General features: G+C 37.0%; 2 protein-coding genes across 2 annotated transcripts; both read left to right on the top strand.

Annotated features, from left to right (window-relative positions):
• Positions 1-4,604: 4,604 nt before the first annotated feature.
• On the top strand, positions 4,605-11,474 carry LOC18423887 (disease resistance-like protein DSC1). The gene is made up of 2 exons (XM_020675358.2): positions 4,605-5,331; positions 10,307-11,474. The coding sequence occupies exons 1-2, from the start codon at positions 5,225-5,227 to the stop codon at positions 10,866-10,868; spliced, it is 669 nt and encodes a 222-aa protein (XP_020531017.2). The 5' UTR covers positions 4,605-5,224; the 3' UTR covers positions 10,869-11,474.
• Positions 11,475-15,771: 4,297 nt separating this feature from the next.
• On the top strand, positions 15,772-19,204 carry LOC18423888 (uncharacterized). Its single transcript, XM_011630064.3, has 2 exons — positions 15,772-16,638; positions 18,456-19,204. The coding sequence occupies exons 1-2, from the start codon at positions 15,793-15,795 to the stop codon at positions 18,522-18,524; spliced, it is 915 nt and encodes a 304-aa protein (XP_011628366.1). The 5' UTR covers positions 15,772-15,792; the 3' UTR covers positions 18,525-19,204.
• Positions 19,205-22,083: the final 2,879 nt, after the last annotated feature.

Below are 22,083 nucleotides of genomic sequence, written 5' to 3'. Positions count from 1 at the left end.
ATGCAATGGCTCCGACGATTGGTGAATATAGTCTGCATGTACTTGACATGCATGACTTCTTTTTGCATATTTGAATGCATCTTGCACCATAATGGGCCAAAAATATCCTATCCACTGTAATTGGTGGTATAATTTGGGCCCGGACTGGTGCATGCCACATACTCCAGTGCACGCTTATTTCAAGGCCACTAGCTCCTCCTTGTGTGAGAGACATCTTAACAACATTCCATCATATGACCTCCTATAAAGTTGATCATTAAGAAGAGTAAATCTTGTGGCTCCCCTTTTAACGGATAACCTATCCTCCATAGTTTCAGGGAGTTGGCCATGGACCAGATATTCCAAGAAAGGCTGACACCAATCTGGCTAGGGTGCTCCTACTACGATGATAATATCAGCGGGGGTAGGTTCTTCTATCAATTTCCTCATAGCCCCCTAAGGGTACGAGGGAAACTGTGCCCATAAATTTCCGTTGTCCTTGGGATCTGTTGTTTCCATCTTCGCCATTCTTGTACTAGACCATGGAGCGGAGTCCCAAGTTTGACTACCATCGTGGCCCCGAGCTTGGCCAATGCATCATCTTGCACATTTGATCCTCTGGGTATGTGAGTCAAAGTGACCTCATCCATATTCCCAAGGAGATACCTTGCAGTATTGTAATATGGCTTGAGCTCGTCCTTACAGAACTCGTATATCCCTTTCAATTGTGGGAATATTAATTGGGAGTCCCCATAAATGTTGAGACACCCCAACTCTAGCTCTAGCACCATATCCAGACCATTGATCAATGCTTGATATTCAGCCTCATTATTTGAATATCTCTCATTTAATGAGAAGGCATATGGCAAACGCCCCTTATCGGGTGTAATGAATAACACACCCGCTCCGACACCTTGCGCTTAAGAGGTGCCATCAAAGAACATTTGCCATCGGGCAAGTTCGTTTGTGCCATGACTTTCTCATCGGGTACAAATTAATTCAAGGGTGATCCTTCAGCCGGGGATGAGCGGCCAAGAAATCCGCCAAAGCATGCCATTTAATAGTCTTTTGTGGGACATAAGCAATGTCGATCTCCATAAGGAGTAAAACCCACTTAGCTAGTTGTCCCAAGAGAACATTTCTTGTCGTCAAGTATTTGATTGAGTCGACCTGGGATATCAACTGTATTGGATGTGCCAAGAGATAGTGTCGCAAATTTTGGGCTGCGAACACCAAGGCCAAGCACATCTTTTTAATGGGGGAGTAATTATACTAAGCTGGCATCATGGTGCAATGCTACTTCTTTTCCTTCATTGTTATGTTGAGCAAGGAGGGCACCCAAAGATCCTTCTAAGGCCATTACATACAAGATGAGTGGCTTGTCTGACCGGTGGTTTTAATAAATTGTCCTTAATGTCCTGGAAAGAATTCTGACAGGAATCATTCCATTCGAAGGGGATGTCTTTCTTCATGAGCTGAGGAAAGGGCTTGCAATGTCCCGAGAGGTTGGATATGAACCTACGGATGTATGCCAAACGGCCTTGGAGAGACTTCAACTCATGCAGGTTATTTGGTGGGGGCATCTATTGTATGGCACATATCTTCGTCGATCTATCTCAATTCCTCGGTGTTTCACAATTAAACCCATGAATTTCTCAGATTTTACCCCGAATGCACACTTTAAAGGATTCATCTTTAGTTTATGTTTCCTCAATCTTTTAAACACAACTTCCAAATTTGCAAGGTGAGTGGATTGATCTTTTGATTTGATGACCAGATCATCCACATAACATTTCACGACATCAAGGAGAATGTCCTCGAATATGATTGTCATGGCACGTTGATAACTGGCACCAACATTCTTTAATGCGAAGGATATTACCTTGTAGCGATATATCTTCTTTGTGGTCCTGAAGGCGATCAACTCATCTTCAGGGACCATCCTGATATGATTGTAGTCAGAGTACCAATCCATAAACAAAAAAGCCTCACAGGTTACAATAAAGTCGATCATGATTTCTGTGAGAGATAAGGGAAGTCGTCCTTGTGACAAGCTAAATTGAGGTTGCGAAAATTGATGTAAACACTTATCTGTCAATTCTTTTTCTTCATCGGTACTATGTTGGCAAGCCACTTAGGGTACATTACCTCCCTGATAAACCCGGCCTTTACCAGTTTGTTAACTTCAGCCTCAATCTGAGGCGCTATATCTGGATGAAACTTACTTTGGGGTTTCTTTACAGGCTTGATGTGAGGATCAACAACAAGCTGGTGATCTCCTTCCTTGCCTTTCTCTCCTAGGAGTCCAAGGTCGAACTCAGGAATGTGGGCCTATGATCTCCTTAACTTCCTTTGGGGTTGCTTTACCGGCTTGATGTGAGGATCAACAACAAGCTTGTGATGTCCTTCCTCGCCTTTCTCTCCTAGGAGTCCAAGGACGAACTCAGGAATGTGGGCCTATGGTCTCCTTCTTCGCCTAGCTCAATTTCTATCAACTCGTCCACTGTGGCCTGACCTCCGTCTTCCAGTTGTCGAGGGACAGGCTCTGTCTCAACTTCACTGCCTGAATCTCGACCTTTATGACTGCTTATAGATACCATGGCACATTGGACCATCCATTTTTTCTTATGGACACTTTTCGAGCTAGACTCAAGGGTCAGGGTGTACCCTATCCCTTGAGTGTCAAACCTCTTATATGACACACTTTCAATTGCTTGGACAGGTGCTATAATTCCCTTTCCATTGTTCAAACCTTGGGTAGTGGACAGATCATAGTTCATATTCTCCATAATCTAATGGGTATGGGGGCTATATATCTTCCATTGCGGCTTTGAGGAGTCTCATGTTCTTCTTGGAGTCCTTTCTTGAAGCTCGTGTTTCGGGGCAAGTTGATCAAACCATCTCCAATGTGGTACAGTACATCTCAATCAACATTTATTGGGACGATAGAAGTGAGTGATATGGCTCCTGCTTCAACAACTTGACCTTCAAAGGCCCTAATCAAGGCTTGTTCGATCCCATGATCTTTGTCAGAATCACTTTCACTCTTCGATACTTTAGCAAAGTAAGGATCTGGATTTTCGAGGTTGTAGAATTTGGCATCTGCATAGTGAGATTCTACCCTAAGTGAATGGCTTCCGGTCCACATAGACCGTATGCGGCTTCCCTTCATGGAAATACTAGAAGCATTGATGAAGTGATTAGGGAATGACACCATTATCGTGCAACCAGGGGCATACCAACAACACATTTTAGGATGCTTCAATTTCATCGACCTGAAATGTAGTATATGCCTCCAATTCCTGGTCCTGAGTTTCAACCTGATACTCCCTATAGCTTGTTGAGTTGCCTGATTGAAGAATGTATTATCATATGTCCTTCTTAAGGTACATATCTAAATGATGTTGAAAGATGTTGCAATATTTGAAATCCTTGTGATGGCCTGAAAATTTATTTTCATCTCAAATTAAAAAATTTAGATATTAAAAAACAGTATAAATCTAGTAGATCTACAAGCACTTGTAAATCTAGTAGATCTGCAAGCACTTGTAAATCTAGTAGATCTGCAAGCACTTGAAAATCTTGAAAATAGACGGTTCAGATTATACATTACAAGATACACTATTGAAGGACTTGAAATCCCCTTTTTTTTTCTTATAGCCACACATTTCAAAGTCGAGATGATCAATTTGAGGCTTTGTCAGTGACAAAATGATCTCTTCTTATGTGTTTTTGAGGTACATCTTACTTCAATTATAAGGTTGACAACTTGTATAAATTTTTCCTATATATAAATATTGGGTGGGTTCGATTGTTGCTAGAACAACCCTACAACGGGCATGGACCTACCTCGGCTTAGGTCGGGTACAGGAAGTGTAGGAAAAATCGAACTGGAATGGTTAATCGGATATGGGCCATGAAGTGGTTCAACCGTCCTAACTGATAAACCGGTCGATTCAACTGCTCTAACCGGGCAAGTCTTGGGCGGCAAAAAAAGTGTTAAAAAAAATGCAAAAAAGAAAAATCTAATAAAATTTGAAAAATATATTTAAAGAATTACTAAACAAAGCACATGCAAAACTAATAAAAAATAGATTTTAAATAATAGATTTGGGCTTAGGGGTGCATAGTATTGAATTTTTTTAAAAAAATATAAAAATATAAAAATAAGTATTAAGGGTTGAAATTTTTTTCAATCTTTGTCATTGATGAAAAATATTAAAAAATACATTATAAATAAATTCTCTTATTTTTTAAATTTTATATAAAAGTTTTATTTTTATTTTTAAATATTTGACCGGTCACCAAAATCGGCGAAACCATAACCAGCTAGCGTCATGTTCCGATCTAACTGGGCCGTTAACTGTTGAACCGCCCGAGTTTGCCTTCAATGAGTACAAGGTCCAGCACCTAACCCAACCGGTCCAATTCTTGGCTCCAGACCCGAACACGCTTCGTGTCCACGCGTGTCTACGTTGCCGCACCGCCCGGAGCCGTGCGATCTATCCGTGGACTACTCAGCATGTCCGTAGACTCTTGTAGCTCGACAGTTAGGGAAAAAGTCAACCTATGAGTTTAGGCCTCCATTATCCTGTAACAGGCTCCACGAAAGCTTTGAAAGGAACGGTCGTGTTATTTTTTTAAACTCTAAAAACGGCGTTCTTTCAGTTCCATTTTCTTTAACTGAAAAATGGCTTCCATTCATCTTAACCCTAACCCTAATCCATGCCAATCATCTTCTCTTCAATGCTAGAATTTCTCATCTCCTCGACTTCCTCAACTTTACGTTTCTTCAACCCTTGATTACAGTTTCAGATTCTGGCATTATTGCCAATTCTTGCCCAGAGATAATGGATGAGGTTCTTGTTTCTGAAGACGTTCGAGGAAGGGTGATTCTCTATGATGCGTTCATAAGCCACAGGGGATCTGAGCTCAAGAAGCATGCCGAGAAGATTCATGGCGATCTGAGTGGATTGGGGGTTTCCAGCTTCTTTGATTCTCGTGAGATTAGAACGGGGGAGAACTTAAGCGGTGTGATCGTGGAAGCGATCAGAGTTTCATCGATATGGCTGGTGCTGCTGAGCAAAGGGTTTGCAGAGTCTCCATGGTGCCTGGATGAGGTGAGGTTGATGGTTGATTAGAGACGAAGCGGAGAGAGAAAGGGGATATTGATTCGTGTTTACTACAATGTTTTCCTGATGATTTGAGAGATGTGAATAAAGGGCCTTTCAATAAGGCTTTTCGGATGCATAGAGAGAGTGAAGATTACAGTTTGGAAACAATCGCGAAATGGGAGGAGGGTTTGAAGCAAGTTGCAGAGATATGGGGGCCAAGATCTAAGGATTATAGCAGGTAATTAACCTTTACCTGCTACCCTTTCATTTAATTTGATGAGAACGTAGATTTTTTTAGTTTTGGAATTGGCCTGAATTTTAGTTTTCGTTTTTTTTTTTTCGTGGAATTTGTTTATTGGATATTTGCATGAAAGTGCAGTGTTTTTAAATATTCTTTAAGCTGAAATTACATTTGTGAATCATCTGTTTGTGGACGGTCCAATCCTGATAACCATATATGTCATAGCATACCTTTTAGATTACGTAGGACAGATTGAATTTTTTAAAAATAAAATTTACTAAATGTCCGTTATAAATATATGAAATTTTAAAAAGAAATTTTAGTAAATGTCCCATATAAATATATGAAATTTTTAAGAATTCTCTAATTGAATCATTAAACATGGAAACACCATATATCTTAACACTATGTCCTCTTTTATATTTGGAAAATTGTTTAATCTGGGTTGGCCATATGACTACAATATGCGGTCCCAAGTATAAAGCATCTATCTTAAAGATGAATGCAAATAGGTGGTCTATCTAAAAACAATTGAAACTAATTGTCCAAATATTTTCTTAATAGAATTATTATTTTAAATTTTCAAAATTTATTTATTTATTCATATTCGTGATCTCCATGTTTGATATTACATGTCCTTAAAAATTAGGTCCAATAATCCATCTCAAAATTAGTTTTTTAAGAGATGCCTCATTTCTACATGGACTCATAGAAACCGTGTCCTCTATTTTTATCTCGCAATCAATTTATTGTATACAGTGTACATCAATCAATGCCCCCCTTCTCTCTCTCTCTCTCTCTTAGTGTGCCCATCTCTCTGCCTCCGTCTCCTTCTCTCTCTCATTGCTGGGAATTTTTTCACTTAGACATATTAATCCCATATGGGGCAATGCCAAAGGGTCATGGGGAACAAGTGCTAATAAAAAGGGGTGAGGGAAAGTGTTGGGTTTATGTGGCCTTTAAAGGCCTTATGAGTGTTTGTAATAAAAACATTTGATATAGTGGAACATAAACCAAGTGGGAGTGTGGTCCCTCATAGACCATACTATGCAAATAGTGTTTACAGATACTGATCTGTCCTTAACGATCTAGCCAGTCGGTTGGAAAAAACCCATGTTACCTGGGCATAGAGAATAAACCGAGAAGGGTTCTAATGGGTCATCCCTTGATGAGGTCAGAGCATGTGGGATGAGTGAGTCGAGGGACTATGTGATCCTTGTGTGTGATGGTGGCTTACAGAGACGGGGACCAAAGCCTCATCCATGTACCATCACACGACATGCATATTGATAGATCGTTCAGGAAAATAAGTAAGCCATCTTTTAGAGTGAAGCCTATGCATGTGCGAGAGATACTCCTATGCACCATAGGAGCTGTGGTCGCATCAGGTCTAGGTGACCTTGACCCCTCTCTACGGGAGGACCTGAAATCCACAGATTGGGATTACGACCCCTTGGCTCATCAGCCAGACTTTGGTGACCCACTAATGAGCCACTGCTTGGACTGTGGGTCATGGGACACACTAGGTCGGTTTGATAAAGCAAGTATGGTCTGTAGTCCACAGTTGAAGGTAGAGTGCCCCATGATTGTTGATTTAATTCTTATGCCATATGGATCCATTTTCCATCAAATTAATTTATTTATGTTTGTTTTATGGTAAATATTATTTTAGAATTATTATTTGAATTTTTATGAACGTCTGGATATTTTATTTATGAAATTTGGATTTGTAAAATTAAATATATTGAATTTACAATAGTTTGAATATTCAAATAAATATTTTTAAATTATTTTTATTATTTTTAAATATAAAATAAAATTTCATGGGGGCCTATTGTGCACATGGGTTCGCATGCCTTCCTTGGGTGGCACGCCCATGCATGCCTTCCTTGGCCCATGCATGTTCTTGTTACCATTTTGATAAGATATGGTATGAGGTCAAATGGAATCTTGAGGTTGGAAAATATTTGACTAAATATTGACTTGATATGTTTTGAAAGATTTTGTGGAAAGACTGAGTAGACTTGTGCTAAATTTATGGTATGCACAATATTTGATTAGATTTAATTTATTTAAAATCTATTGATGGGAAAATAGTTTAGGAAAGGGGGATAATGATTCGTGCACCTTCCATAATATTGATGGCCCATCTATGGAATGGATGGCTCAGATCTCTCACCCCGCAAGTCATCATTGATTGACGGTTTATGTTTAATCTCACCTAAGAGGTAAATTATGAGAAACTCTAAACTTAATTTTGCACTATTAATAGGGGTGTACCCCTCTTATTCTCTACACTTTCTCTCTTCTCTCTCTCACAACTCTCTCTCTCTATTCCTCTAAGGGGCATGCCCCACTCTCTTTCCACTCCCTCTCTCTCTCTGTAGATATTCTCTCTCCTAGCCATAGAGGGGGCACGCCCCAACCCTAGGATCTACCCCACTCTCTCTCATCTTATATGCTAAGGGTTGGGAAGTATGCCAAAAAATTTTGGGATTAGGATCTAGGCTTGATGAGTTACAAAAGGGTTATGTGAAATAGTTTGGCTGAAATTTGTTTTCCCGGTTCAAGATTGAAGTTAGACCGTTGATCCCGTACCATCGGATAGTGGTGACTCGATGTAGGGTATAATAAACCCGGTTAAGGTAATCTTCGATACTTTTCCTTTTATTTCTTGCAATCTTACCTTTTATTTCAAGCATAGTGCATAGTTGTTCAATGGCATCAAGTTTTAAGATCTTGGTTTTATTGTTATGTTGATTTTATTTTGAAGTTCATGTTATAAGACTACATGTAAGTGTTTTTTTGCCAAAACAAAAAGGGTAAAAAAAAAAAAAAATTATTTTTTGGTAAAAGATCACATAGGTCTTTCTTTCAGAAAGGAGAGGTTTAGGGAAAGATAGGCTTGGGAGGGTGAGCAACCTAGGTACATGTGGTGGCTCCTCAATCACGGGGATGTGGGCCATCTAAAGTAAAAGGAGGCCCTTCAAATTATGGGAGTTATAAAATATAAATTAAAATAGATGAGCAGAATAAAAAACACACAAATTAAAAGGGTGGGCCCACTACCACCTTCCTTTTCAATAAAAATTTCAACTTTGTATCCAATTCGCAAGAGAACCGTCTAGTTCTTTGACAGAATTGATCGGTTTTCTCTAATAGAATTGGCCGCAACTGTTAGAGAACCAGCTCAAACTGGTCGGTTCTTAGGAGGAACTGGTCGGTTCTTTAGAGGAACTGGATCGGTACAGACGATTACTGATCAGGATTGACTGGTTCCGATCCGGTTTGCCAATTTTTAAAACTTTTTTTTATATAAATTGGTCATTTATTTGAGGGACTAAGTTCACAATTTGCTTCCTCGGCTGCACACCATACTCATTTTTTTGAAAACCACAAAGAGAATGAAAGACTCTAGCTCAATTGTCTTTATTTTTTTATTGAAGGATCATTTATGAAAGACTTGGTTCAGAACTTCAAGTTCCACACTAATCTCTAAGTCATAAAAAAAAAATCTCCTCAGTTCAGAACTTAACAAGGTATATTTTTTAAAAATTAATAAATACCAAAAATGGAACATAAAAATGTGAAAGGCTGGGAGCATTTTTTTGAATTTTGCAAATTATAGGGGATTATTTCCAAAAATTTCCCTTGTTTGGAGAACACTACTAAAATGATCAAATCTCTTAAAAGACTACCTTAGGTAGTCAAATCAACCAATTTAGCATTAAAGTGGTTACTTTATAATATTGTTTTCACTCAAGTACCTCTCTAAAACTATTTTTATTTTAAAATGACCAAATTAACCTTGATCTAGATCGAGAACCTTGAACAAGTAGAAACATTTTGATAAATTTGGCCCCATTTAGGCGGTCCGTGCTTGTCTAAGGTTAGGAAACTAGAACAAGGATTACGAAAAACTTGAGTACCCTGAGCAAGTAAGTATTGTCATTTTACTCAAGGCACTTAATTTGAGCAAATGACAATATTAACCCTCCTTGTTCAGGGTTAGGAATGTTGTAAGGATTTCCTATTAGAAAGTGAGTTCCGGTTTCCAACCCGGAACAAGAGGGTTACAGCCATTTAGCCACTTAAATTCTAGCCGTTGGAATGAGCAGTAGTAGGATCTTCTTGTTGGAAGCTCAGCTCACGTCCAAACAGGTCTTGAGCGCCTTCAAACTGCTGCAGCGATCTTGAAAAAAAAAAGAGAAAGAAAAGTGAGTTTCGGTTTCCAACCCGGAACAAGAGGGTTACAACCATTTAGCCACTTAATTCAAGCTAAAAAGTATGTTACCCCTCCATGTTTTGGGGTTGAAAACTCAGGACAAGTATATTTAATGAAATGAAAGGAATTATGGGGTCCCAAGTCTGAACAACTGAGGATTCATTCGGTGTTTGGCTCGTGTCACCTTTGCTTAAGCCACATAATAAAAACGTCCCTCCTTGTTCGGGTTTGAACAAGAGCTTTTGATATTAAAAAGATGCCCTGGATTCTTAACCTTGAACAACTAGGGCTATTTATGAGTATTGAATTAATTACCAAATTGCCGTACTTGTTCAGGGTTTTGTATCACAAAGGCAGTCAGGGGGCCTTTTAAACAAAATTTTTAAGTATTTGAGTGAGGAACCACATACAGTAACCACTTTTAACTCTAAATTAGTTGATTTGATCATCATAATGACTTTCTTAGCTGGTTTAACCATTTTAGGGAAAATCCAAGAAGGACTTTCAGGAAATATAGTGAAACTTATTTTTTTAGGATTGATAAAGTTCTTTAGCTTCATGACCAATTCCTCCAATCTATGCATGCTTAACGAGAAGTTCAAAACTGGCTTTTTCAGTCAACAGTCTTATCTCTTTTTTTCCTAATAGCTTGAACTAATACCATATATGAGATAGGGTTGGGTTTCAGGATTAAATCTTTAATTTACAGGATGTGCTAATCATCTTTGCATGATTGCACTATTGTAGGAAAGAGGACCTTGTAAGTGCCCTCGTTGCAGATGTGGTTAGAAGAGTGAAGAGTGTGGACATGGAAGTTGCTAAATACCCTGTTGCTATTGATCATAGAGTTAATGAATTGCATGCTATCATAAACAACCACGAATCTCTTGATGGGGCTTGCATTGTTGGAATTGTTGGTATGACTGGAATTGGCAAACCAACAATAGCTAAGAGGTACTTCAATTTGCATCGATCGTCATTCAGGTCTTCGTGCTTTGTTGGGAATATTAAGCAAATGACTGGTGAGGAGCTGCAAAATACACAAAAACTGCTTCTAAAAGAACTGGCATTGTATAATGCAGACCATATTAGTAGCACTGATCAAGGAATCAAACTTCTCAAGAAGCATCTACAAGGACCAAAGTTCCTCTTGATTCTCGATGATGTTGACGACCATCTTCAATTGAAAGCTCTTATGGTGCATGAAGTTCTAAGTCATGAGAGTATTATTCTGGTAACTTCTAATAACAATGAATTACTTAAAAAGTTTTGCCACGCGTGCATTTATGATGTACCATTTATGGATTGAGATTCTGCTAGAAAGCTACTTCTCATGCATGCCATGGAAAGACCTGAATTGCCACATCCGGAACTTGAAGATATCACCGAGGAGTTCCTCAACCTCAGTGATGGATTGCCATTGTCTTTAGAGGTTTATGGCCAAAAGCTTTTTGGGATTACCAGCCGGTTTTATTGGGAGAATACCTTAAAAAAGGCATCCAAGATCTTACCAGCGGAATCACAAAGAGGTTTCAATCAAGTTTTGTCGATCTTAGTGAGATGGAAAAGAATGTTGTTCTTGATATTGCATGTTTCTTGGAAGGAGAAGACAAGGATGTCGCAATTAGCTTTTGGAATTCTTTAGGGATCTCTAGTAATGTGGGTCTAAACAAGCTCACACAAAAAAACATGGTGAAACTAGAACTGGACAGTAAGAGACTCTCAATCCATTTACAGTTAAAACAATTTTTCTTGAAGTATCTTAATGAAGACTTCATGAAAGATCCTAGCTCATGTACACGATTGTGGCAGCAGAAACATGTGCAGAAAGCCTTGCAGCAAAACACTGTAAACCATCCGTTGTTATGCAAGGACATGTATATAAATGATGACAAACAAGTGCTTGTTTTTTGAATTTTTGGCAACTTTCCCCATTGATGGTTTGGTCTATTTATAAAATAGTGTCTTAGATTAATAAAGTAGTTCTATTTCATGTGGTCTATATGACCAAAGTTATTTAAAACCCTTAAATGTTCTCTTATATGACATAGTAAGTTTTTAGTATTACCATTTTCTCTTTTCATAGCTCATTCTGCTCTAAAATGTGCAAACATTCCCATCATATTGATGCCCCCAGGAATGTTGATTTAAATGCTCTATAACTGGGTTCTTAAAATAAATATCATTTCTTTTGCCAATATCTTCTCAATTTTAGAAACGGCCAAAGCGACCCTCACTTTGAAGAAATAATCACATAACACTGAAATTTAATGGATGTGATTGATTTACCCCTTTAAACAAGTAACTTGCAGGTTTTTAACATTTTCTTTTTATTTTAAAATGGCGTTGGAAGAAGAGGCTATGTATCAAATTTCTTTTCAAGTATTTCATGTTTCAGTTTCTGGTTTTTTTGTTTTCTCTCCTTTTTCTTTTTTCGTTTTCTCTCTTTCTTTTTTTTTTTCGTTCTCTGCATTTCTATATTGTATGTTTTTCGTTCATTTCCATGAGGTTTCATGCAATGGATGCACCTAGAACTAGTTGCTTCAATTTAAAATAGACAACAGAGTTCTGTGGTTTCAAATGGTGCAGGGATTCATGAACGTGGAGTATCTCAGTCTGGTGGAAAGAAGGTCAAATCCCTCTAAGATGGCAAAACTGAACATGGTCCCGTCATCTATCATTTGGAAAGAAGACGGGATGAGTCTTCTCAAAGCTTGGCCTGTGCAGTTCTTCACAAAGATGAGTAAATTGAAATTGCTTTTCTTAGAAGATACTTGTATTGAAGGGGAATTCAACATATTATCAAAGGGAATTATATGGCTACGTTGGCAATTTTGCCCTTATGTTACCCTTCCAAAGGGACTTCCCCTATCCAATTGCGAGTTCTCGAGTTAGAAGGAGGTCTATTCTCTCATTTGTGGGATGACCAGAAGAATTCAGAGGTAGTTATTTCTTACATGCATGTCCCATGTAACTGTTGTATGGAGTTCTTCTAAATTTATTTGCTCTCATTGGTTGCAGGTCCCTGTCCAGTTAAGGCACCTTCAACTTCAAGGATATGAAAATCTCATTGCAATTGCAACATCAATAGGAAAGCTAGTGCACTTAAAAACACTGGTTTTGAAAGACTGCAAAGCTGTAGTCACCCTTCCTGATGAGATATGCAATTTGCAATCATTGGTTCATCTAAACATGTCAGGGTGCATCAATCTTGAAAATTTACCATCATTGTTTGAAAATTTAAGGTATCTGAGGATTCCCAATTTGTCAGGTTGTGAAAGATTGGGAAGACTTCCTGATTCTTTTGTTAATCTTGCAAGCTTGGTAGACTTAAATTTGAGCAATTGTAGGCAACTTATGACTCTTCCATTTGGTCATTTAGCTCAGCTAACATATCTGGATATCTCTGGGTGTCAACTTCTTGATCTGCAGCATCCAATTTATTCTCGAAGCTTAATATCCCTTAATTTGTTGTCCTGTATGAGCTTCAACCTTCTACCGTCCATTGTTCAGCTACCTTATTTATGTGTTCTAATGCTCTCAAGTAGGGACTTCATCAAGCTACCTGATAGGTTTGAGCAGTTATCATTTTTGCACCGGCTTGATATAAGAGGTCCTGAACTGGTGGAATTGCCCTTCCTTTGGTGATCCTTGTAATTTACTTATTTTGACCTTGGATGGTTGCCCCAATCTCAAGAACTTTGTTCCGTCAATTGGGCAGCTGAGGAACCTTAAAACCTTGATTTTATCATCATGTGGGCTGGTTGAATTACTAGAGCTGATAGGCTATTTGTGCAATTTAGAGGTTTTACACATAAAGGAGTGTAGAGATCTGGTGCAGTTGCCATTTGGTATCAGCAATCTCTCAAAACTGAAGGAAATGAAATTGATAGGAAATTCTGGCCTCCATTTATCTCACCAATGCTTCTCAAATCGCACCCTTTTAGAGAAGCTAGTTTTGGATGAGTGCCAGGTCTCAAATGAGTCTTTTGCCTTGATTTGTGGCTCGGTCTCTTATCTGACATCTCTAGAACTTTGTAAAATGTCTATTGCCCATGTGAATATCAAGGGTGTGTTTATGAACCTCATCTCTCTTTCTATAATTTCTTGCCCCAACTTCGTTGAATTTGAGGTGTCTCCAACTCTAAGAAAGTTGGAAATCATTAGATGTCCTCTTCTGAAAATTGTTTCAGTCCCTAGTGGGTTCAGTATGGGGCTAAGGGAGCTGACCTTGAGGAACTGTGAAGAACTCTCCATGATACAGTCCATTGATGAACTTCAACATCTTGAAAAGCTTGACACGGTGGGATGCATCGTGTTGCACTATATACAAGGATTGGAGAAGGTGAAGACACTGAAGGAGTTGCATATTTTCATAACAAATTAGGGTTTTCTCTATTATGGAGGTGACTAGTTACAAACCCTTTCGGTAAGTTACTGCTTTATCTGCTTGGATGGTAATATTGAATTTGTTTATTTGGATGTAACTGGGTTTTAGCTTGATCGGCACTAACCAGAGTTACCCTGCTTACGCTATTATTTTGGAAGTTTTATCTCACTTGAAAAATGCATTATATGCTTCATTATGTTCTACTGGTAGATTAAGCAATAATGTATTAAAATTTTCAGGCTGCCTCCACTGCTCACACTTTTGAAAATTTTAATATAATGTTGTTAAATCATTATCATCAGCAGCAGCATCATTATAGCCTTTTCTCAATTAATCGGGGTCAACTACACGAATCTTGATCATCCATACCTTCCGTGAGGCCATAGGTCCTCATATCTTTTCGAACTACTTCCAACCATGTTTTTTTAGGCCTCATTTTGCTCTTTTCAATCCTTCCACTTGAACTAACTCGCACCTCCTAACAGGTGCTATACTTGGTCAGCACCACACATGACCAGTTCACTTAAGTCTACCCTCTCTCATCTTATCACTTATTGGTGCCACACCTAAATTTTTCCAAATGAATTCATTTCGAATTCTATCCCTTCTTATCTTGCCACTCATCCGCCTCAAGAACCTCATCTCTACTACACTCATTCTATGGGCATATTATTTTTTTTCTGCCCAACATTCTGCCCCATAGAGCAAAGCTCTAGCCTCATAGCTGTCTTATAGAACTTGCCCTTCAACTTTATTGGTATGCGGCGATCACATAAAATTCCAGTTGCACATCTCCATTTCGCCCACCTAGCTTTAATTCTGTGTGCGACATCTTCCTCAATCTCTTCATTTTCCAGGATTATCGACCCAAGATACCTATCGAAAGTGCGGTCTTTTTTGTACTTCTTGGCCATCAATCTTAACTACATCCTCATCTCTACTCCTGTTACTACTAAACTTGCATTCCTTATACTTTGTCTTAGTCCGACTAATTTTAAAACCTTTGTATTCTGGAGCATCCTTATAAAGTTCTAACTTTGTGTTGATGTTGTTTCGGGTCTCATCGATCAAAACTATGTCATCTACGAACAGCATGCACCATGGTATCTCATCCTGTAGGTGCCTAATTAAGTCGTCCATAACTAAGACAGAGAGGTAGGGGCTCAATGCTAACCTTTGATGTAGACCTATTGTCACTGGAAACTCACTCATCTCTCTACTAGTTGTTAAATGTTAACATATAATATAATGTTGTTAAATACTGACAGATAATAATACATTTAAGGGAAAGTATATAATGAGATCATTTACCTTTGGTACATAGTGGTCACAATTAATCTTGACCATTGGATGTGAAACTGGGTGGTTGCATTTATTTTATTGACCAATCTCAAAGTTCAAAAGAAATTTTCTCGAACTTTGTGACACACCCAAGCTATCAGATTTCAAATCGGATGATTGTAAATAATTGTGACCTCCCAATACGATAGGTAAATGATCTCATTGTATACATCTCAATATTTAATATTCTCTTTGATCTATATAATGTACAAAATGATATTAAAAGAAAAGAACTCCACAACCATTGTATCCTTATCCAACCTTGAAATATGGACCGGAATTTAAATGATAAATACAATAGTACTCTAGAAATATTGCCTTAGTTTCAACTGTTGTGGACGTTTCCTATGCAAACATGTCGGCTGTCTTTCTACACTGTCATTCACCATATGATGTTAAGTATGGCAGTATTGCTACAATTTTAACACTATGATGACCAAATAAACCACCCTAACGTCTATTATTTGATGCGTTCATGTAGAAACACATATATGCACCCGCTATGCATTTTGCAACAAAGACGGTGTTCAAAAAGCACGAAATTTTCCAAGAGTTCCATATGATGAATTCAGTCTCGATGCAACATCTAGAGTTCACTATGCCGGAATCCACTGTTCCTTGTGCATGGATCAGGGTTGCCTTCATTTCACGTAATTATTTCAAAGTCTATGGAGAATTGCTGCAATCTTTTGGTTTGAATTCAGAGGGAGAAGGGAGGATTTCTCTCTCTCTTAGTAAGGGGGCAATTTCAATGGTGCATGTGCATGAATACCCAGATGTTGAAACCGTGGAGACCATCCATTTCAGTTTCTTCACAAGTGATTTTTGGTTTTATGAACAACTAAAAAGTGGAAGGAAAGTCATTCTTAGGAGTGAGTCCCCATATGTTATCCTGGACTCTGGTTGGGTACGCATTCTATCAATTCAAGAGGAATCAAACATAGAAGCCATCCAAAGGGAGTTCTTTGAAACTCTCAGGATAGAGAAAGAGGTAGACTTTGGAACTGCCTTGGAATCTGGTTGCGTTCGCATGTTATCAATTCAAGAGGAATCAAACATAGAAGCCATCCCGAGGGAGTTCTTTGAAACTCTCATGATAGAGAAAGCGGTAGACTTTGCAACTGCAGAAGAAACAGAGAATGAATTTTACTCAGCTTTAGTACGAAGGAGAAAGGAGGCGAGGATTCAAGCTCAAAATATCACTAAGGCAGAAGATGGTTTGTGTCCTAAACTGCAAAATCTCCACTTAGCACTGATTTCTGCAGAAGATATGAGAGATTTCCAGGCTCTAGATGTTGCAAATTGCAGAATCATTCGAAGCCATTTTCTATTTTCACTTCAAATCCAGGTATTTCTTATCTAATGTTTTTGGGAAGAGTTTTCCATGTAAATTATTAATCACTACAATCAGAATCATTTTTTTTAGGACCTCAGATAAGTACAGGTGATTTGGATTAGGGGTGGCAATAGACCCGGACTTGACCCAAGACCCGATGGGTAGTCTCGACCTTGGTCCAGGTTTGGGTCCAAAATTTGAACCCCGCAGGTTGGGTCCAGGTCCAAATCTTGGACCCCAACACTATTGGGGTCGGCATCCGAGTCCGTGTAGACCCGACCAGAATAGTTATGATATGTAAATAATATTTAACATATAATATTTAGATAATATTTAAATTAATAGAACTGTATATTTAGAGTTACAATATTTACATAAGGGAAAAGTTTATATAAGGTTGCAAACTTAAAATGTAGAATTACAGATGCACCTCAAAATCTATCGGAAAGGTTGTTTTAATGTTGAAAAACCCTCTATTCGATCATCTCGACATCGAGATGTATGAATATAAAAAAAAAAGTCTTTGAGTCTCAGAAATAGTACATCTTGCAATACATTATCTAGGCCGTCCATTTTCAAGATTTTCATATGTTTATAGATCTCCTTGATTTTAACTATTTTTAGAGTTTAAAATTTTCTAATCAGATATGAAAATAGATTTTAAAATAATCCTAAGAATTTTTTACAACAAAATTACGTATTATGATAAAATTTGGAGGTGCGCCTTAATTGGATTGTTTAAGGTGTCAACCTTATAGAAACCGCACCCTTTAAATAATGCGTATATGTATATTTAACATATTTATAAAATATATTTAAATATATCTAAATATACATTTTTGGGTTGGGTCCAAGGACTCTAGACACAGTTGGGTCACCATACTATATTATCGGGTTCGGGTCTGGCCGGACCCGCCTCATATCGACCCGTTGCCACCCATAATTTTGATGGCTGAAGTATGATGATCATAGGAGAGCTGATTTTTTCTAATTTTTTACTTTATCTTTTCTTTATCCAAATCTTCCCAATAAATGACCAAACCATCACTAAGATACTACATATTCTTGAATCCCATGGCATCCACTCATCCTATTTGAATGTCTTCTTGAATAGCACATACCCCAGACGCCCATATACAACTCACTTTCTAGGAAAATATTAAAATTATAGTGTGATTATTATTATTTTTATGCACAATACATGTTTGGGTCTTTGGTTTTGAGTTTTCTATGACATCATAATGTTAGCATAAGAATCTTTTTTGGTTGTGACACTAATTTGACTTTTGTTTTATTTGATGTTTTTCCATGCCATTGATTTGTTTGTTTCCAGTTTTCCACCTTTGTATTGAGAAATATCCCATCATTATTTTGGAAATTCAATATATACAATGTATAAGTGTATAAAATTTCGAAGTATAAATTATAAATTGTTATTAGCTGCATGATGTAAAACTACAAGAAAAAGTAAACTTGAAGAAATGGTGAAAAAGGCTTTGGGAAAATTATTTTTCTTTCTTTGACTTTCAAATTTTTGTATCTTCTTTTGTGTTCTTTGAACAATTTTTCTCCAGGAGACCCTTAGAAAATTCAAATTGTTAGGGGATGTTCATCGTAAATCACTCTACACGAGGGAGATTTCAATGAAAGCAGCCACTTTACCATGAAATACCACAATTTTGTATGGTGGCATGAACATTGTAGACTTCCTGAGCACCATTTTCCCATGAAACAAATATGGGAAAGCAATCTTGAAAAGAGATTTCTGGAGAGAGATTTCCCAAGAAATTCCTAACAAGATTTCTCACTATATGATATATTTCATGCAGGCTGAAATTCTAGCACCAACATACAAAAATGCAAACACGTTTCCCTCAGGACTACATAATTGGAATTGATCATCTAAACTTGCAAATAAGCAAGGCTTGCATGGATGCAATTGACATAGTAGTCCGCTACTCTTACGCCCAAGGTCTTTGTTCAGTCAATGTGCAGAGAGAGTTATGAGGATCACCCCGTAAAATGCCATGAATTCTCTCTTCATGGATCAAACGAGCCTTCTAATGAGTTGGACCTGAAGGCCACTGAGGATCCATACGTTGCCAAGGTTGCAAAACTTTTGATGTCTCATGTTGATGATGTTAAGTTAGGAGAGGAGATTCTAGAGCACTGCAAGATGATGGCAGTCATTGGCTAGAAATTTGGAGATCTTTGCTCATGATGGTGGTGGTATTCGGTATAAAAAAAGGTGATTGAAAGGCTCCTTTTATAGGTTTTGCTTATTTGGATTGCTTTTCTTTGTATTCATAAGTGAAAGGAAGAGAAAAGGGACATCATTGGTACACTTGAGTCATTTAAATTATCCGACGAATGCTTAGGTACAAACTGCGATTGATATGGTTGAGGATACTCTATGAGGAAAGTATCCAATAAAAATAGTGATGTGCTATAAAATCTTGAGAAAAATTTTCTCATACTTTGTGCGGATAAATGACACAATATAGCTCTATGATTTACATTTGACAGCTATGGGTGTTTATGACTTTTGTACAAGATAATAAGTATATATTGTATTGCAGTCCTTATCTTTTTTATACTTATACATTTTTATACTGATATAAGGGGACGATGCTTGAGATTTGTAATATTTTTGGCTTGTCAAAATTGTTTGAGTCAATGATGCAATTTGTATATGGACTTTGGGGGAAAAAAAAAAAATTTATTATTTTATTATTATTGTCATTATTATTTTTACTTAGAAAATAGATTTTGAGTGATGTATATCATTCGAATTGTACACTTATAGTTCTCTCGATCATTGTTAGTACTGTGAACATTGCAGTAATAACAGTACCTAATATAGTGCACAAACACTACAAGCTGCTAATTTAAAATGGAAAAAGTTTATATAGAGCCGAGGCTCTAAACAATCAAGTTAGAACTTGCCTAAAAAATTTCACTAAAAGAAGTTCTTTTGATGCTCAAATATCTTCAAATTGATCTTCTCAACATCAAGATGCATGGACATAAGAAAAAAATGGATTTCAAGTTTTGAAAATAGTGTATCTTGTAATGCATTTTTTGACTATCAATTTTCAAGATTTTTAAGTTTTTGTAGATCGGTTCAATCTACATTATTTTTTAAGCTTTAAATTTTATAATTAAAGAAAAAAATATATTTTAAAGCTATCACAAAAATTTTCAGTATTGAAACCATATTTCTCAGCACTATTTTGAGGTGTGCTTTACTTTGATTGTTTGGAACTTCGGCTCTATACAAATCACACCCATTTAAACTTGTGTAAAGGGGGTGTATAATTTTTTCAAATAAAATTCAAAATTACAAGCACATTTAGAGATGCATCTCTAACCTCTATATTACACATCCAACTGCTAGGGATGATTATAACATTTTTGTACCAAATGCAAACAAACTTACTATGTACTTTTCGGTTTTTAAGTAATTTTGGTGCTGAACGAGAGGAAAAGTGAAACCAGAATTAGATAGCTTCGAGCCCTTGAAATGAAAATGTCGGCTGAACAATAAAAAAAATGCTCTCAAACTATTCAATGGTTTGTAAACGGTAAATGTACCATAATTCTAAACATGTCATTCAGATATTTAGAACTTTGAATCATGCACCTTATGCATTAAAAAAGTTAAGTTTTATTTGATTCCATATTTCATTTAAATATCTTTTATTTTAGAGAAATTCAAATACTGTTGAAAGAAGTTGTTTCAATACTAGAATTCACTATGATGGCCTGAAAATTTATATTCATCTCTAAGTATAAAATTTAGAATTTTAAAAATAATGTGGATTGAGCAGATCTGTGAATATTTAAAAATCTTAAAAAATTGACGGTCTAGAAAATGCATTAAAAAGGTGCACTATTTCTATGTTTTGAAATCCATTTTTTTTTTCATGTCCATACATCTTGAGATTGAGAAATATCGATTCAAGGATTTTGGTGTATCGAAACAACTTTTTCTAGTAATCTTTAAAATGATGCAATTTTTAAAAGGTGCGGTTTGTATAGAGCCTAGGCTCTAAACAATCAAATTAGAGCCTACCTCCAAATAGCCTCAAGAAATGTGATTTCAATATTGGAAATCTTTGTGATAGCTTTAAAATATATTTTCATATCTATTTATGAACTTAAAAGCTTCAAAAATAGTGCAGATCGACATATCTATGATATTTTGAAAATTGATAGTCCAAAAATGCGTTACAAATTACACCTGTAAAAAATCATTTTCTGTTAACTGTTAATTTGTGTTTGTATTTTTCTTTTCTAGTTATTCTCAATAAAAATGTAGGGATTCATGTTAATGATTTGGATGTTGTTTGCTCTGTTCTTCGATTGATTCAACGATTTTTTGTGAAAAGAGTGTATTTTGAACAAATCTGCCTAAATGTCGATTTCTCTCTCGTTTTGCATTCAAATCCATTGAAATTTGGTGCAATTTTTTCTTGATTCATCCCTTTACATTATCCCTATCCTCAATTTTTCTATTTTTCAGTATTTTATTTTCAATATTTTTTGTTCTTTTTTGCTCTGTTCTTGTTTTTTATCTTTTATTTTTAATATTAACATACGACTTTTATTAACTACAAACCAGTGAAGTTACAAGGGGAACAAAATACATAAAAGTATATCACACGAAATTGGTAATCACCAATGAGGATTGAAAGGCACTCCCTTGGCTAAAGAATCAGCTTCAGCGTTTGCTTCACGGTAACAATGGAGTATTTCAACCTCAAGTGACCGAAGGATGTCACCAATTTCATGAAAAATAGAAGAGGGTCTCCAGGAAACTCGCGCTTTTGTTTTACACCATGCTATAATATTCGTTGAATCCCCTTCAATAAACTTTTCTCCATCAAATTTTAAAAACAATTTAATTCCCTCCAATAGACCTCTAGCTTCTGCTTATTGACTGTTGTATTACCACAAGGCCCAGAGTAAGACAATCAGATCTTCCCAAGATGATCTCTGATAAGATCCCCAAAACCCGTCGTTCCTGAATTTCCGAAGGAACTGCCATCAAAGTTGAGTTTATAGGTTCCATACTGCACGCCAGATTGCTTTATAGCTATGAAGATTAGCTACTTCAAAAGGATGCATTATTATAAAGCTTTTGGGAATACCTGCACAATCCTTATTAGTAGAAAACCAATCTGCGGTCAATGCTAGATATTTGATTTAAGGATAGATACTTCCAACACAACTCCCTGGAAGACTCTTCTATTTCGCTCTTTCCAAGTTCCCCAAAACACGCTCACCCAAACTGACCTCCATAGAGCAGTACCTATCTTAGAGATTCCTGGTGTTATCCACTGTTCAAGAAGAGATCTAGTATTTTTTGGTATGGGCACTTGAAGGTTGAACAACTAACGGGCCTAGCTCCACATGTTCAAAGCAAAGGGGCACTCCAATAAAAGATGAGGAACA

This window comes from Amborella trichopoda, chromosome 4 (assembly GCF_054954075.1).
Source record: "Amborella trichopoda isolate Santa Cruz 75 chromosome 4, AtrichopodaSantaCruz75HAP2 v2.0, whole genome shotgun sequence".
Lineage (NCBI taxonomy): Eukaryota > Viridiplantae > Streptophyta > Magnoliopsida > Amborellales > Amborellaceae > Amborella > Amborella trichopoda.
Note: the sequence above shows the minus strand (reverse complement) of the source record. Positions and strands in the feature narration are given on the sequence as shown.

Excerpts from the sequence above, each read along its gene's own strand:
- LOC18423887 (XM_020675358.2), top strand. The coding sequence starts at position 5,225 with ATGCATAGAGAGAGTGAAGATTACAGTTTGGAAACAATCGCGAAATGG. Across the intron at positions 5,332-10,306 it reads AGATCTAAGGATTATAGCAG|GAAAGAGGACCTTGTAAGTG; the intron begins GTAATTAACCTT and ends GCACTATTGTAG.
- LOC18423888 (XM_011630064.3), top strand. The coding sequence starts at position 15,793 with ATGCATTTTGCAACAAAGACGGTGTTCAAAAAGCACGAAATTTTCCAA. Across the intron at positions 16,639-18,455 it reads TATTTTCACTTCAAATCCAG|GCTGAAATTCTAGCACCAAC; the intron begins GTATTTCTTATC and ends TATTTCATGCAG.